This window comes from Ornithodoros turicata, chromosome 1 (assembly GCF_037126465.1).
Source record: "Ornithodoros turicata isolate Travis chromosome 1, ASM3712646v1, whole genome shotgun sequence".
NCBI lineage: Eukaryota > Metazoa > Arthropoda > Arachnida > Ixodida > Argasidae > Ornithodoros > Ornithodoros turicata.
The window spans coordinates 48,461,278-48,477,493 of record NC_088201.1 but is presented as its reverse complement, the minus strand read 5'-3'; the positions used below and the strand labels follow the sequence as shown (position 1 = coordinate 48,477,493).

Here is a 16,216-nt window from a genome sequence, read left to right as displayed (position 1 = left end):
GGAAAAGCAACCACTTTGACGCCTGCCTCACGTTGATGGGAGGTCCTGGAGTGGCCCGACCAGAATTATCCCCAATCCCCTAATCCATGCCTAATCTTCCTTCGTTTCCTTCATCTTCTTTGGTGGCAAGGGCCAACCTTGTGCGCTGACCCCACAACTGGGTAGGTCAGGTACATGGTGTCGGTGCAGCCATCATTATCCACTGGTCAGGATCCAGGGCACAAGCACTGAAAGCTTTTGCAACATTTTATGGAGAAAGAAAAGAAAAAAATAAGATTGACCTCCCGAAGAGGAGTCTTAACAAAGTAATACAGCTGAAAGAAGTCAGTGACAGTTTTCTCAGGTTTAATCTACTCTAGCAGGGTGAGATGTTGTGGAGAGCGTGAGAGCATGTTGGAAGATACCTGGAGTAGAGTAGCGCAGAATACAACACGAACACGAAAGAGAACAAACAATTTGTTCTCTTCTGCGTCCATGTTGTATCCTGCGCTACCCTACTACGAAAATTAATCTACTCCAAATACCGCTCTAAGAGGCTGCTTTAGATGTTCCACCATGCAGAAGCATCTGGTAGAAAGCACTTATTCTGTAGAGAGACTAGACAGGCAGACTGTCTCGCCTACTGTTATCGTGCAAGAATTTTTAGAAGTTCACAGGAACTTTGGCGAACATCATGCTATCTATACAGGTGGAACGAAGGGCAGTAGTGGTGTTGCTGCTGCTGCAGTGGAGGGTCACACAGTTGCAGCCTTGAAACTGTATCAGAATGCAACAGTACTTACTGCTGAGCTTTATGCACTTCTTCTTGCTTTGAAACACATAGAAAAACACAATTTCCATTATTGTGTAATCCATTCTAATTCGTTAAGCACTCTAAAGGCACTTTTGAGTTTTCCCCAGGCAGAAATTTGTGCAGGAACCCAAGCAGACCCACCTGAAAAACAAAATGGTTCAATTTTGATTTCCAGTGGGTCCACTTGGGATTCCAGTTCAAGTTCCTGCCTGGGTTCCAAAACCAATAACGTCCTAGTTCGAAGTCTGCTTCACTTGCAGCAACACTATGCAGCCGTGGCTACCACGTGAGTTTCTGCTGGATCCCAAGTCATGTTGGAATAACGGGAAACAAGCGTGCTGATATGGAGGCAAGAAATGCTCAACAAGATGATGATCGTAGTTCAGGCACACCATATAAAGATCTCATAGCCATTTTGAAGAAAACAACATATAAAAACTGGCAACAGCATTGGGATTCTTAGGTCCATTAAACTTCACTCGGTAAAGCCTAACATTCTTACCTCCCCCAAAGTTAAACATGATTGCCGATTTGTAGCGGTGCTTTATTCACGATTACGCATTGGTCACATCTATATGGATGCACAAATTCCTGTTGACCGGTGATCCCCCTCCAGTATGTGAACACTGTGGTGATACCCTCACATGATCCTTTGATGCAGCGGAACAGGAACGAAGACAAACACAAGAGACACGCTAGTAGCGTGTCTCTCGTGTGTGTCTTTGTTCCTGTTTCGCTGCATCAAAGGATCATGTACCAACCTGCCCATCTACTAATGGAATACCCTCACAGTTTTGCACATATTAATAAGCTACCCCTCTCTTGAACTACACTAGCATCAATGCTTCCAATCATTTATAAATATCACATTCCACTGCACCCTATTCTGCTGCTTGGAGACACATCTCTTGTATCCTTCCCAGACGTAGTAACCTTTCTTACACTATCTGACCTGATGCCACATGTCTGAATTTGTCCGTTTGCTGGACATATATATCCAAGTTAAATGCCCAAATATGATAAAATACACAGCCTTTCCATTACACATCGAACTATAAGCCATTGGTAAGGAGTGAGGCATGTCAAGGTGTATGTGCCTAACAACAGAGGAGGATCGGTGACTCCCTCAGCCATGGGCTCCCTCTGGAATCCCACAGGGGGTGCAAGGTGATTCCCTTCACCAGTGACTTGTCTGAAGTCTCTTGGAGACTGAGAAGACTTGGTGACTCCCTCACCTGGGGCTGCCCCAAAGCATCGCTCTACTTACCAGTACTTACGTGCCGCTGTACAACAACTGTCCATATCTGTACTGTGCTTGATTGTTTTACTCTGCAACTGCACCATGCCATGGATTGCATACTGCATTGTTACTATTGTGCATTACTTTGTATTACTGTGTACTGTTACATTGTGTTTCTGTATTACTAAAAGAAAAAAACCAAGAGAACACAAATGTATACATTTCAATACATTGCTCGAGCTGAGCTCAAATGTGCTCTTGTGATTGCATTAGTCACTCTATCCCTGCTGCAGACAACAGCTTTTCCTTACACATGTGATAGGACGTATTAAATGTATTTAACGTAACTTACTATGTTAGAGATTTTATCATTGCTTTGATGCACTATAACCTTAGATGATGTTGTGCCATTAAGCATCATCATAGAACAGAAATAAATCTCGCTCTCTCCACAAGTATATAATAAATAACAGAGGGCTAGTTCCATCTCAAATCGAACAATCCGGTACACTTGATGTCTCGAATGAACGGGAAAAAATATATGTTGAAGCCATCGGTGAGTTAAGAGAAATAAACGCTTTCCGAATTCTCTGCGCTGCGCGGTTCGGGAAGTAGGAGAGGAGGAAAAAACTGCCTCTCATAAGACGATGTCGTCGCGCGCGGGTTTGACCGTTCGCTACAAGGCTATTTCTTGTCGCATTATAGAAATTTCTTGATCTGGCTTTACACCAGTTAGAGCACAATAGGATCCTGCGTTGGCAGTGCTGTACCGGTTTTTGTTGGTCTGCAAAAAAATATCAAAGTTGACTCAAAGTGCCGAAAAACAGACTAGACTACTTCCTTAGACTTCCTTAGACTATGCACAGAAGAAAAATCAAAAGTCGGACTTTATCGGTAGGCGTACTGTGAATTTTTTGCCAGCCCTATACGCGGAGCGCATTCAAGCCGTGGCACCGTGTCCCGCGTGTTGCAAAATCGAATTTTCCAGAGGGTCTTTCAACTTCTGTCTTCACATAAACAGTAATTGCTATCATTTGAAACCGTTCTGAGCGCTTGCGTTCAAAATAGTGTTGTAATCGCTGAATGTAGATTGTGGAGCAACCATATGTGCTAACATTTGTTGCGGGATGACACACACGCATTGCAAGTGCTGGGAGCCCGTGAAGAACAGAATGCTTTAGAATACTTTTGCGTCTCAATAAGAGGTATATTTGTCCACGGTGATCATATCGAAGCATATTTACAGTACACAGAATAACAACAACTTGACAGCGAAGAAGACAAGGTGATGAAGCTAAGAAGGTAAAGAAAGTTATGCAGTGCTGTTCCTAGTGGTGGAAGAAGAAGAAGAAGTAGTTATGCAGAGCATTCCGGGTGGATGAGAGTGCTCGTGTCATGAACTGCTTTAGGCCGTTGTGGAAGCCACTTTCCTTAATGTTACTTTTGATGGCAGGTTCTTGTCAGATTTTCTTTCAAATGTGGGCAACATTGCTGCGTGTTGTGATTCAGCCACCTTTGCTGTGAAGTACTTGAAGCAGCTTCTGCATAGCTGGCCCATTTCTGTTACACCTTCGGCTTGATTTGCTGGAACCACAGCCTTTATGGCAGCTACGCCGAGCTCCGAAGCAAAGCGAAAATCCTTTGTCTATAGCACTTTTTTCTTGTGTATGAGGCGGTATATATATATATATAGTCAGCTAAATCCACACGATCAGCACTGTACAACAAAGAGGCCATTCAGGTAGGTGTGATACCAGGACGACACACTACAGTAATGCAAATGTCGTCGCACACTCTGTATAAGGGCACTCCATGCACTTCTGTAGTCGAGAAGTGAGTGAAGCGTCTTCTGTGTGTAGGCGAAACTTTGCGCAATGTGTCTTCAAGGAGTAAATGCCATCAGGACCTTCCCATGGTCGCAGCATGTCGAACCGAATAACATATTGGACAGCGGCGCCAGTCGAGCTGTTTCGGCAAGGTTCATAAAAGGCACCATGAATTACCCTTGAGTATGTGCGTATGACACTACAACATTTTCCTCAGTGCAATTCCCCCGTCCGAGGTCATGGGGCCATATGAATTAAAGGAAATGTTTCAAATAATACTGGAAGTCACTGCGTCCCTCCTGCCATAATGCGTACAGTAAATATGCTTGTTTAGAATAACCCTGAACAGATATGCCTCTTACAAAGATGTAAAATCATTCTGTTCTTCCCGGGCTCCCAGCACTTGCAATGCATGTGTGACATCCCGCAAAAAATGCGAGCACCATCTGGTTGCTCTACAATCTAGATTCAGCGACTACACCATTGTTATGAACGCAAACGCTCAGAACCTTGAAAAGGAAACCTTGGAACCTTAGAATGGTTTCAAATGACAGCAATTACTTTTTATATGAAGACAGAAGTTGAAAGTCCCCTTGGAAAATTTGATTTTGCAACACGCGGGACACGGTGCCTCCGCTTGATAGGGCTGGCAAAAAATTCACAGTGCGCCTACCGATGAAGTCCGAATTTTGATTTTGCTTCTCTGCATAGTCTAAGGAACTACCTACAACATATAAAATTTTCGAGGAAAGTTTTTGGTGGGGTTTTTTAGATAAAGGCTTCCGAAATTCGTCATTTTTCGGTGGCATGGTGCTACTAAAAGAGGTATCGCTTACGTTCCTTACAGAGTAGAGCAACAAATTATACATCATTCGATAGCCCTATGAATGGCAAATTAAACGGCATAAAGCTCAGTCTTATCCGTTTTGTACATCGTCCGCAAAGCTGCAGTGAATATGGTGTTTTTCGGCACTTTGAGTCAACTTTGATATTTTTTTGCAGGCAAACAAAAACCGGTACGGCACTGCCAACGAAGGATCCTATTCTGCCCTAAGTGTTCTCAAGCCAGATCAAGAAATTACTATAATGCGAGAAGAAATGGCCTTGTAGCGAACGCTCAAACCCGCTCGCGACGACGTCGCCTTATGAGAGGCATTTTTTTCCTCCTCTCCTATTTCCCGAACCGCGCAGCGCAGAGAATTCGGAAAGCGTTTATTTCTCATAACTCACCGATGGCTTCAACATATATTTTTTTCCCGTTCATTCGAGACATCAAGTGTACCGGATTGTTCGATTTGAGATGGAACTAGCCAGTGTCGACCCCATTTTTCTAGACTTTTTGAAGGCGTTCGACCGAATTCTGCATTGGAAGTTGCTGTTTAAACTAAGTAGAGTGTTAAAAAACTTTAGCTTAAAAAAAGCTATTAAGCTGGTTTCAGTCGTACCTCACTGATATGAAACAGTATGTGGTAATTGATAAATGATGTTCTAACACGGTTCCTGTCAGCTCAGGTGTTCCCGAAGGTCCAGTTCTTGGGCCTATTCTATTCTCAATCTATGTAAATTACCTTCTTTTGGACTGCCATGAAATTATGTGCAGACAATTGTGTAATTTTTTCAAGTAATTATAACCCTGTGCAACAGCAAGCCTTGAATTATGGTGTAACAGTGGCAGATGAAACTTAATTTAAGAAAATGTATGTATATGTGTATTACAAAAAAAAAAAACCTTCTCCTCTTGAGCATAATTACACATTGCACATAATTACACATTTTAAATACTTAGGTGTTACTTTTTCTTCAAACCTAAGCTGGAACAAACATATTGACGGTACTAAAGCATTCAGATGCCACTATTATCTTTGGGAACTAGTGCAGCACTTTTCTTTAGAAAAGAATGGACCTAGTGAGAGCTTGACAAAGCAAAAGTCACAGGGCACACAATTTCTGCTGCACCACAAATTTTGTTGTACATATAGCACTAATTGTTTTGTTGTACGAAAGTTGTTGCTGGACATAATGGCAGTGGTACACACACTGGCTGGGTACACACACACTAATACACACAGTATCCATTTTTGGCAGTAAAAGTTTTTCCTAAAAATTTTCCCGTTCCCACATGCTTTGATAACAACAAGGGTACGAGCTTGAGGTGCTGTTTTTATAAAGCTGGTGTGTTCCTTGTGTACTTTAACAATAATTATCAGTGATAATGCTGGTGGGATGGGGGTTTCAAACTTATCTGAACTGTAAAATATAGTCGCCGTCCCATTTTTCTGACTCTGCGGGGATCGCACAAAAGTCCGAATAATCGAGCAGTCCGAGAAAAGGAATTTCGTTTCAAAATAAACTTTACTAAGCACTAGTAGGCTGTAAAAATTTGTCGATGCCTTTCTAACGCGCTTCCAGCTCTGCCTGCTAACATCAGCTTCTATTTCCCGAACGACATTTCTTCCACCGACAGAGGCACCACCGTTATCAAGTCCACAAGTCGGCTTCACCTAACGCATGCTCACTTTAGGTAAAGCACGCTTTACAACGGATCGATTCGAAGCTTGATTTTACGGATCGTGGGCGGACAGCGCATGCTGGGCCTTTTGAATCAAGCCGTTGGTCAAAAACGAAGACGCAAAAGCGTTACGACAGACCTCCTCTACTCAGAGGAAGGAACATGAACAATCATTGCCTATTTTTTTTCCTGAATATTTTAGTTGGTTGGTTTCTTTCGATACGGATTTCGGATTATACAAATATTTTCAGTCACTCCAAGAGAGAAATTCGTTGGTTCGGCAAACAGAGAGCGAAATATCTGGCGACGGGGCTGCACGACGACCTAAATTTTGGAAGTTTTTTATACATCCACTCTATGTAGTACCATTCCGCGAACGAGTCTGAATAATCGAGCATGTCCAAAAAATCTGTTGGAGACTGTATATCCCTTTGCTCATGTCCATTCCTGTTTGGGTTTTTTGAGACAATAAATAAAGTTGGGATTTACGTTAAGCAGAAAATATTCTACCTATTCCTGAAGGCAAGCTAACATGGCTGCTCGATGTTCCTCACCATTGAAGTATTGTGTTGATTTTGTTTGTAATGCTCTTCAAATTGTCAAATGTCCATTTACATAACAGACATACATACATACATGTTACATAACATACTGCAAATGCAATATATTGGTAAGGCATTCTCCTTTATTAAATTGAAAATGAGCACTTCTATTGGATTACTCTTCAACACCAAGAAACACTACTCACAAAAATCTATCGACACATTAATAAAAACAATGGTACAATAAATACTTGCAAACCCAAAGTTGCAAGAAAAAATATGAAAAGTCCACACATTACTTACATAGGCACGGCAAGACAAACTGAATACACCCGACCCAAATGGCTCAATGCAAATGATGATGACTATTTCAGTTATAATAGTGCAAATGCAATTAGGGCCATACTGCACCGAAGTCCCAAACTGTGGTGAATGTATGATTCAACTAGTTTTAAAATACAATGCTGTAAGGAAATAGGGAAGTTAATTTTAGGGTTAATTCAAGTTAATTTTAGAATAATTTAGGGAATTAATTTTAGTTAGTTAAGTAATAGGGAAGTTAAGTAAATAAAATGTCTGAATACATAGTTCCATTTCCATTTGACAGCTCTCTATTTTGACAGTCTAAGGAACTAGCAGAGGGAAGTATAATGATACTGTCAACGCCCGGAGAGCAAGTGGTGCTGATGGAGTAAAATATGTAAAGCCTTAGTCTTTGTTACATACAAGGTTCATATAGGAGACTACATTTCTTCAGGTGTAAAAGACACTGTTTAAGAAACATACAGGGTGTCCCAGCTAAGTGTACACAGATTTTTTAACAATATATATAACACTTTTTCCAAGATGAAATCAATTGCAATATAGCATATGCTGAAGGGCACTCCCTAGGAGGGCATTAGCAAAGTCCAAAGGCAATGTCTTAATTAACTTTCATTAATTAACTTGTTAATTATAAAAGCTACAAAGTTGTCCCAATGAGAACATCTGTTCCTTTCGGTCACCTGATATCGTAGCGTTTTCCAGAACAAAAATCCGTTTGATAGATCGCCCGAAAAAAATTCGTGAAAGAATGCCTTTTTTTCTTTTCTTTATTTTGTTCATTGAGCTTCTTAGAAGACGTGTCTTTCCTTCACCCCCAATGTGAGAGGGAGAAAAAGCACACTATCGCCTCTCGTGTCCTGGAAAAAGATGAAAAGGAAACAGAACATGCAACCCAAGATAAGGCCAGTTCCGATAGAGTCACCCGATACTTTTTTTTTTTTTTTTTTTTGCGCAAGTTAAAGCTCATCTATGACGCATGAGGCGGCCACTGTGCTCCTTCCCCTTCTCACGTTGGGGATGAAGGAAATACGCGTCTGCGAAGATGCGCAATGAACAAAATAAAGAAAAAAAGTGGCGTTCCTTCACTAATTTTTTGCGGGCGATCTATGGAACGGATTTTTGTTCTGAAAACGGCTACGATATCAGGTGACCGAAAGGAACAGATGTTCTCATTGGGACAACTTCGTAGCTTTTATAATTAACAAGTTAATTAATGAAAGTTAATTAAGACATTGCCTTTGGACTTTGCTAATGCCCTCCTAGGGAGTGCCCTTCAGCATATGCTATATTGCCATTGATTTCATCTTGGAAAAAGTGTTATATATATATATTTTTTAAAATCTGTATTCACTTAGCTGGGACACCTTGTATATACATACAACATGGTGTCTATGTGAACATCAAATGGCCAGGGGGAAAGAAAAACAAAAACCAAAGAAAAAAAATGCTTGTAATAATGCAAAGGAAAGAAAAGGAGGAATTAAAGGCAGTACGATACAGTGCTTCGAGGACAAGGCAGACGAGTCAAGTGCCAGACTTGGATAGTTTCTTCTGAAGAACAGAAATACAGCACAATTACGGAGTATGTTTACTCTAACAAATGTAATCTACTGCACTTCCTGCCGTACTTCAGCCCAATTCGCTTCCACGCACCGTGCACCTAAACTTAGGAACGATTTTTTGAGGAACGATTTTTCTAAAAACGAATGGTGTTCATAAATCTAGGGTTGACTACATATATGTATATCTTAAACAGTGCCTTTTATACCTAAAGAAATGTAGTCTGCTAGATGAAAGCTTGTGTGTACTATAAAATAAGGCTTCACAGTTCGTATTCCATTAGCACTGTCTAAGGTACGCAAATATCTCTATCAAACTTTTTTTTTTCTTGCTGAACACAACAAACATGCACACACTGCAGTTATGATTTGCACAGACAATATTATTCACACCCTTGTGAGTTTTTTTTTTTTTAAGGCAGTAGACCATCTACCATCTACTTTTTCAGACATTGTCTCTTTGGTGCAGGACGAGCCTTATGGACACGCATCTGTCTCTCTACTTTTAACTCCTCATCTTCTTTCAGTTTCCTGAGGCGCTCAGCCTCTGCTGCCTCTGCTGCCTCCTTGTTCTTCGCTTCTCGTTGTTTTTCATCGTAGACTCTTCGCTGCTCAGCTCGTACCGTTGAGCTCAGCTGAATGTCCTCAGGAACTGTAAGATGTGGAACCCAAGACAGTTCAGAATGAAAAAGTGAAGCTGAAAGAATAAAAAGGAAAATGCCAAAATGGTAGGCGCAGGCCTCCAGACTTGCCAACATTAGTGCAATACTCTTTTCAAAAATATGGTGATAAATACAAGGTGTCACGTGCTTCACGAGGTAAGTCTATTTGAGGGCACATGATTGTAGCAGTGAGAATGACTTCAACAGCACGAGCTGATCCCAGGAACATAACTGGGATGTAACACTGGGGATCTGTTACACATCCCAGGGATGTCCCCAACCCTGCCTTAGAATATCCCAACAATGAAAAAAATGAGACAGCCAAATATGCTTCATGCTTCTTTTGCAGTATCTGTTGGATTCGGGACAGTAATGAACGGCCCAAGCAAGCAATGGCCGATGGCAAACGATTGGCAAAAGGTCGGATGACAGTTGGCCAACGTGTAGATACGTGTGATGCATAAATTAAGGTAATTTGTTGTTATTTAGACTCAAAAACTACCAAAGCAAAGGCAGCATTTTTCGTAATAAATTTGAAGGCCTATGGCCATAATATACTATTCCAATCAAAATCACAGCACAGCACAGGGTTTTTCATAGTATTTCCACAAAACCTCGCCAAAGAGCACTTGTTGAAATATGCGTCAAACTACCCTTTAACCTCAAAAGTTCGTTTCCATCCCATGCACATTCCATCACACGGCACCCCGTATTTAACGTCCCTCGCGGAAGACGGCGTGTCTAAGCAACTTGTACCCTGCCACCAAGTTGCTGGCGTCCTCGGCCGGGTTCGAACCCGCGATCTCGGGATCACAAGGCGAACACGCTACCGACTGAGCCACCGAGGCCGGTGTTTGGGACTACACTGGGGTCCCAGGAATAGGTGAAAGAACAGTTTCCTGCATTGTTTAATCTATAATGAATCATGTGATTTTTATATTTAATGTAGTTTATGTTAAGTGTGAAAGCAGAGGAAACCTGAATGGAAAGCTGTTTCTGTATTGTTGCCTCTGCATTATGGCATACTAAATGCAGTATGCACAAATTTTGGAGCAAGTTTCTTCAAATTGTCTCCTTCAGGCGGAGAGGCGCAGAAGAAACGAAAGCGCCCAGCGCCTTCTGAATCAGACACAGACGTAGATGACCCAGGATTGCCTGATCTCCCCCCCTTCCCACATGCCTCTGAGCAGATATCTGAGAATGGTGATTTGGAAGTTTATTATTTTAACCTGCAATATAATCTCAATGGAAGTATTCAGCATAATTTTTGTTCTTGAGCTTGCATGGTACGCTGTAAAAGTATCTGCAGCTAATCGTCATTTTAACTGGCCAGCTGCCCACGATACGTCACCTTCACCCCCTCTAAGCAACATGAGTGGCTGTAGCTCTCGCAGTGGCGTAAACGGTATGAGTCCCATTCATAGGGGGCTTTCTTTGCAAGTAACTGGCATTACTTATATATTACTGTTTATGTTCACAGATAACTTCACAAATAGTAGCTCTTCGCTCTATAGGGAACCCCCCCGTGCTACCATAGGTCTGTACTCTTCGTAGCAGTGTGTAGCTCAAATGAATTCGTATTTAAGCACTGCCATATAAAATATGATCTTTTCCTACATGCTTTTACCTTTTAAAGGAAATTGCAACCTCGAAGAAATGTGCCAGCCAAGGGAGCTAAAGAAATCCTTGCCACGTGAAGGTTTGTATACGCTAAACAGGAATTCAATTTCTAAATAGAATTTTCACTTCCATATTTTAGTAGTCTGTGCCAATAGGCAACTAAATTTTCCCACTGCAAGGGCCATTTTGGAGAAGTGAATGTAGCATGCTCAAAATGCAGCTTGACTGACAGTATAGTACTCATTCCTCTGCAGAATATCAACGCCAGACGTTGCGGTTGTTACATATGATGCGGCTAACTCTGATGCAGCATGGTGAGCTGCTGCAGGATCTCTGCTCCCACCGCATTGACATACATGAGGCCCGCCCTGCGCTAGTCCAGGAACCATTCGTCTGCTCGCAGGCACTGGAAGAGTTCAGCAATTCCCTCAACAATTCGAAGACTGCTCAGCTGGCAGTAGCCTTGTAGAAATGTCTATGTTGCTCAGTCATGAAATTTTTTTAGTAAGCAGCAGTACAACGATGTGCTTTTTGGATAATATTTGTTGCCGCCGTCATTTCGTGCTATGTGATTTCTCCCTGTCAACGTTCTCTTTGTACCTCCATTCACTATAGTATGGTCAGAAAAATATTTTGGGAGGTATACAGCATAAGTAGTATGTGGTAGAGGATATATTTCTCTCCTTTGTAGCTCCCAAATGGACTATCAAAAGTGTAATCTCGAGGGGAATTTGAACCCTTCACAAAACTCTCCTGGTCAAGTACTTGCCTCTAGTACATGATTTGTAACATCATTTTGTAGTAAAAATGAAAGTACCGTCATGACCTTACAGGCTGTTGCATGTGTGTTCTTTTTACGAGCTCTCTCTCTCTCTCTCTCTACAAAAAAAAGCTTTAGTATGCTGCATAGTCATGAAATGTTAATTTCACATCTGGTTCTTTCCTAATTGTGTTAAAATAAATATCACATACAGACTTGACATTTTATTTTAATATTATTCCTGACATGCTCATTTACAGGTAGATGAACTTTCCCATCTAGGCGGAAATGATGTTGGCCAGGCTACCAGGAACATGCTCTGCTATCTTTTGACAGACTCTGTTGCCAGCGAGTACAGCTGGTTAGGACAAAAAGGCAAAAAGAAGTTTCCTACGCTGAAGCTACCAGGGATAATTTACAGTATGTGCACAATCACGTTTACTCTGTGTACATGCAGGGGTGCCACTAGGCCATTTTTCAGGGGAGGGGAGGGGAGGGGGGGGGGGGGCAAGATCTCGGACCCGGACACCACAGCACCGTGCCCCCAGGGGAGGGTGTTGTTCTACAGCTCATTATTGCGCAGCAACTCTGAGTACAATCAGTGACGTCAATTTATTAACGGTAATACCTTGTAATGCGGCCAAAGCTTTCATTGCTGGGACACTGCAGCATATTATTTCGGACAGGTTGTATGCGATTTGTGGGCGACGGAACGAAAAAGAAAGGTAGGAGAGATGCGCTGGGTGTTGGCGTCGTCGTCTTCTAGTCCGTATCTCTGTGCGCTTTCTACCTTGTCGTACCATGTCGAAAGGTAGGGGAAACTCGTCGGGAACTTTCAGAGGTTGCAGGCCTTGACCACGTCGGCAGGGCTCTGGCGAAGTCACACACAAAAAAAGCTACAGCCCCCTTAACGGCGCCATGCGTATTCTCTTCACCTTGTTCGTCTTTTGAAACAAATCAGCATTGCACAGTTAGCCTTCTAATATGGTAGATAGGTATTTCAGTTAAATAAGTGCAAGTGCATTTACAGCTGTCTCTCTTTTCATGTTGAATGTAATGTGTGAAAATGCGTTCACGGTATACGTGGTAAAGTCGGTTTCAGCTATTCTGGTCAGTTGTATAAGTAAAATTTGTTCTCAGAAATGTTAACAAAGCACGGGTTGCCCTTAATTTCAGAAGCAGTCCGGGGAAATGCAAAAACAAGCGGGGCTACAAAGGTCGATGTTGAATGTGCCATAAAATCTTGGTTGCGTCACGCAAGGGACCGCAGAAGCAAGCAGTCAACTGACTCCTAAAGAAAAGCAAAAGCAGCAAGACCTGAAGAGTGCTGAAGCATACGTCTGAACATTTCATTGCATATGGAAGTTTAAACCAAGAAGTATCTGAAGTGCAATAATCTACTGTGATATAAACTCAATATATGTGTATAATTTATATGCGTGTTCTGAGAAAGAACACTGTACATCTGTGATATCTTATCGTCATATTAAATATCCAGACTTGACAATGTTTTATATGATGCGTTGCCAGTTCACTTACGGGAAAAAAGACCAAAGCTCCAAGGTGTTCAGTGCATGTCTGGACGCACCAATGTGGTAGAAATGGGAACCAAGACGAACACGATGGTACTCGGTAACTTCCTTCTTTCATGACCATGCGACAAGTTTTTGTACACAACACCATGCAAAACTAACCATCTGATGATCTCGCTTTAATTCCCATTTCTATCACAACTGCCTCCTGATACCCTATGCACGAACCCTATGCATCAAGTACGAAATGTCTAAACATTGTCCCAGGGAGTTCCAGAAAATGTCCACATGGATGTCCACTGGACAAGAAATGGATCCATCATTTGCGGTCCATGGCACCTGGAGGTTTATGGATGTCCGATGGACGTCCAGACATCCCTTTTAGGATGTCCCCTGGATGTCTCACAGACGTTTTTGGTTTACTGGGAGATCTTCGCGCGAGCGCTTGAGGTCGCTTGAGGTTTTGGCCAGAATTGGAACTCCCGCCTTCACGGGCGCCGGGGAGCATTCGGCAGGCCGCACCAGCGGAGCGATCGAGCGGAGTGATCGAGCGGCCGTGGACAAAGTGGACTACTTCTGCAAAGAACGTCATTACAAAAATTACAATATAAAAGCAAAATAACTGCGACAGCTACTAGGTGCGTTCTTTTCGCTTGCACCTCCTTGCACCCAGCAAACCGGTTCGGAGGGTGCAGCACCTTTTCATTCTTTTCGTCCCCTCCTCGGCGCACTCTTGCCCCGCCTGCGTTCTTTTCGTAGTTCCCTCTGCCCCAGTTTCACGTTGAACTCAAAAACCTCTGCACCTTCCCGTACGTGGGTGAAGAAGTGTGGAAGCAGACGACATCGTGAAATGGCTGCGACGTCTGTCTTCGAAATCTGGCCCCTGCTCGACGGGTAGAACTCAGAGGCCTCGTACATGTCGGCAAGTTGCTGGACACGGCGTGAAGACAGTCGGAACAAACGTTTGTACAGCTCCGTCCAAACTTAACTTGAACACGGCGCCGGCCTGCGGAGCAAGAGGGACGATACCCTGGCGGCTCTAACTGGAATTATCGGGAGAGAGCGTTGAGGGCTGTCCTACTCGCATCACGGGGGTGGCCATCTGAGAAGTGGTGCTCCGCTTCGAATGGGCAATGATAGGAGACGCAAAGCTTCAGCTTGTTTGTAGTGATTACGTGACCTTGTGCCACCTGATATCACTGATCGCTGTGAAGCATCAGTTGCCTCAAAACTGCCGTTTCCTGCTACTAACTGCGCGGGAGAAGCTTTGTGCGTTCAAGGGCAAGATAATTTCACTCTCATAACAAACCCGAGTTATTATTGAAGCAGCATGGAAGTGGTAATGGACAGTGAATATGTGAATAATGTGAGCGAGTAACCACATTGTGATGTCGCTTGGAAAATTGAATTCTTACGACGTTCTACAAGGTGTTCTTAACCGTAAATTATTTCGACGCATAGCAAGCTGCTCATTCTCATTGTTGTTCGAAGAAATAAAGGGTAGAAGGGAAGAAAAATAAAGGGTAGCATTCATAAGAGCGCCGACTACTCCACATTATTTAACATGTTTAACTTCGTTAGCACACTGCGACACAAGGAGAATCACTGGGAGAATGGAACAAGCTCGTCAACTGGCTGGCCATCGCGAACATATGATACAACGTTGCGCGGAATGCGGTGCTTTAAGCAACGATCTTTTCCAGCGTAATGCATTTACGTGTATTATTATTACATTGCTTTCATTCTATTGCTTAATTCCAATCATTGTGACGCCACATGACGCATACCAATGACATGGCTGCTAACGGCGCGGACAATCACTGATCAGATGGCGAAGATTTCAATCGCCCGCAGCAATTTCCAGAACAGACTGGAACGATGCGCAGATAACAAATATCCACGTAAACGTCAGCGCCCGTTCGAAGCGGAGCACCAGTTCTCAGACGGGCACCACCGTGATGCGAGTAGGACAGCCCTCAACGCTCTCTCCCGATAATTCCAGTTAGAGCCGCTAGGGTGTCGTCCCTCTTGCTCCGCAGGCCGGCGCCGTGTTCAAGTTAAGTTTGGACGGAGCTGTACTTGAATTCCATGTACCTCGGCACGACAGTTTCATAATACAGAGAAATTCGACAGTGTTCATGCCTCTCGAGCACTTCGATTGTAGCACAAACCAAGCGCGATTCATAACACTCGTCTTCTGAGTCCGAATCAACTAGCTCCATAAAGGCCGCCAGACTCGTGTTACACGCCATTACAGTCACAAGAACCAGAAGAATGTGGGACTGCGCGTACGAACAAAACGCCACGCTCTACAAAAACTCAAAACTACGCAGCTACAGCCCTGCTTCGTAGCGGACGACAGTGCCCGACGACATGTAAAAGAAATGCTATCAGGCAGTTCCTAACAAGTTCTCCATGTGGCCAGATGAGAAGCAATGCCAGCCTACATTTGATATGATAGGCTGAACAAAATTTATAAGAAATTACAAATTTAGGAATATGATACTTGAATCTGTGGAAACTTATGTATGGATAGGTCATAAATGACAATTATCGTGCCTCCAAATTCAAGGACTTCCAAGGATTTGAAATATACCATTTGCAGATTCAAATGTTTTCAAAGGTTTCAAGGCCCCGTGCAAACCCTGGATGGAGATATGTTACATAGAAAAAGTGTACGTTAACTCACGTGTGTGCGATCCTTCTCGCTTCGGCTGAAATGGAGGTTGGTAAATGGACCTACATGTCCGTGCCCTGAACGGCTTCGATTCCTCTTCATACTCGCGTAGTCTCCTTTGCTGCAGTATTTGTCCAGTCTGAATGGGGATGCTCAGCTTCTACTGCAATCA

At 43.0% G+C, this 16,216-nt stretch overlaps 2 protein-coding genes across 5 annotated transcripts in view; one reads left to right on the top strand and one right to left on the bottom strand.

Annotated features, from left to right (window-relative positions):
• Nucleotides 1-9,097: 9,097 nt before the first annotated feature.
• LOC135378194 (targeting protein for Xklp2 homolog) overlaps nucleotides 9,098-16,216 on the bottom strand; it is a 51,695-nt gene continuing 44,576 nt past the window's right edge. For 2 of the 4 annotated variants that reach the window (XR_010418309.1, XR_010418311.1), the window contains exons 9-11: nucleotides 16,057-16,165; nucleotides 13,375-13,943; nucleotides 9,426-9,445 (exon numbers count right to left, since the gene is read on the bottom strand). Coding sequence is in view for 1 of the 4 variants with exons in the window: in XM_064611134.1 (XP_064467204.1) it covers nucleotides 9,231-9,445; nucleotides 16,057-16,165 (324 nt within the window). In the remaining 3 variants the exon portion in view is untranslated. Of the gene's footprint in view, nucleotides 9,446-13,374; nucleotides 13,944-16,056; nucleotides 16,166-16,216 lie in introns of all 4 variants that reach the window. The other 2 variants (XR_010418310.1, XM_064611134.1) reach the window with 2 other exon arrangements.
• Nucleotides 10,427-13,349, top strand: LOC135378195 (uncharacterized). The gene is made up of 7 exons (XM_064611135.1): nucleotides 10,427-10,658; nucleotides 10,789-10,860; nucleotides 10,936-10,992; nucleotides 11,092-11,154; nucleotides 11,330-11,529; nucleotides 12,096-12,255; nucleotides 13,012-13,349. Exons 2-7 carry the CDS (start codon nucleotides 10,827-10,829, stop codon nucleotides 13,128-13,130), a joined length of 633 nt encoding a protein of 210 aa, XP_064467205.1. The 5' UTR covers nucleotides 10,427-10,658; nucleotides 10,789-10,826; the 3' UTR covers nucleotides 13,131-13,349.

What these genes read in the sequence shown, in the direction of transcription:
- LOC135378195 (XM_064611135.1), top strand. Translation starts at nt 10,827, where the DNA reads ATGAGTGGCTGTAGCTCTCGCAGTGGCGTAAACG. An exon ending in ACCCCCCCGTGCTACCATAG is followed by an intron (nt 10,993 to 11,091) that starts GTCTGTACTCTT and finishes TACCTTTTAAAG; the next exon opens with GAAATTGCAACCTCGAAGAA. An exon ending in GCTACCAGGGATAATTTACA is followed by an intron (nt 12,256 to 13,011) that starts GTATGTGCACAA and finishes CCTTAATTTCAG; the next exon opens with AAGCAGTCCGGGGAAATGCA.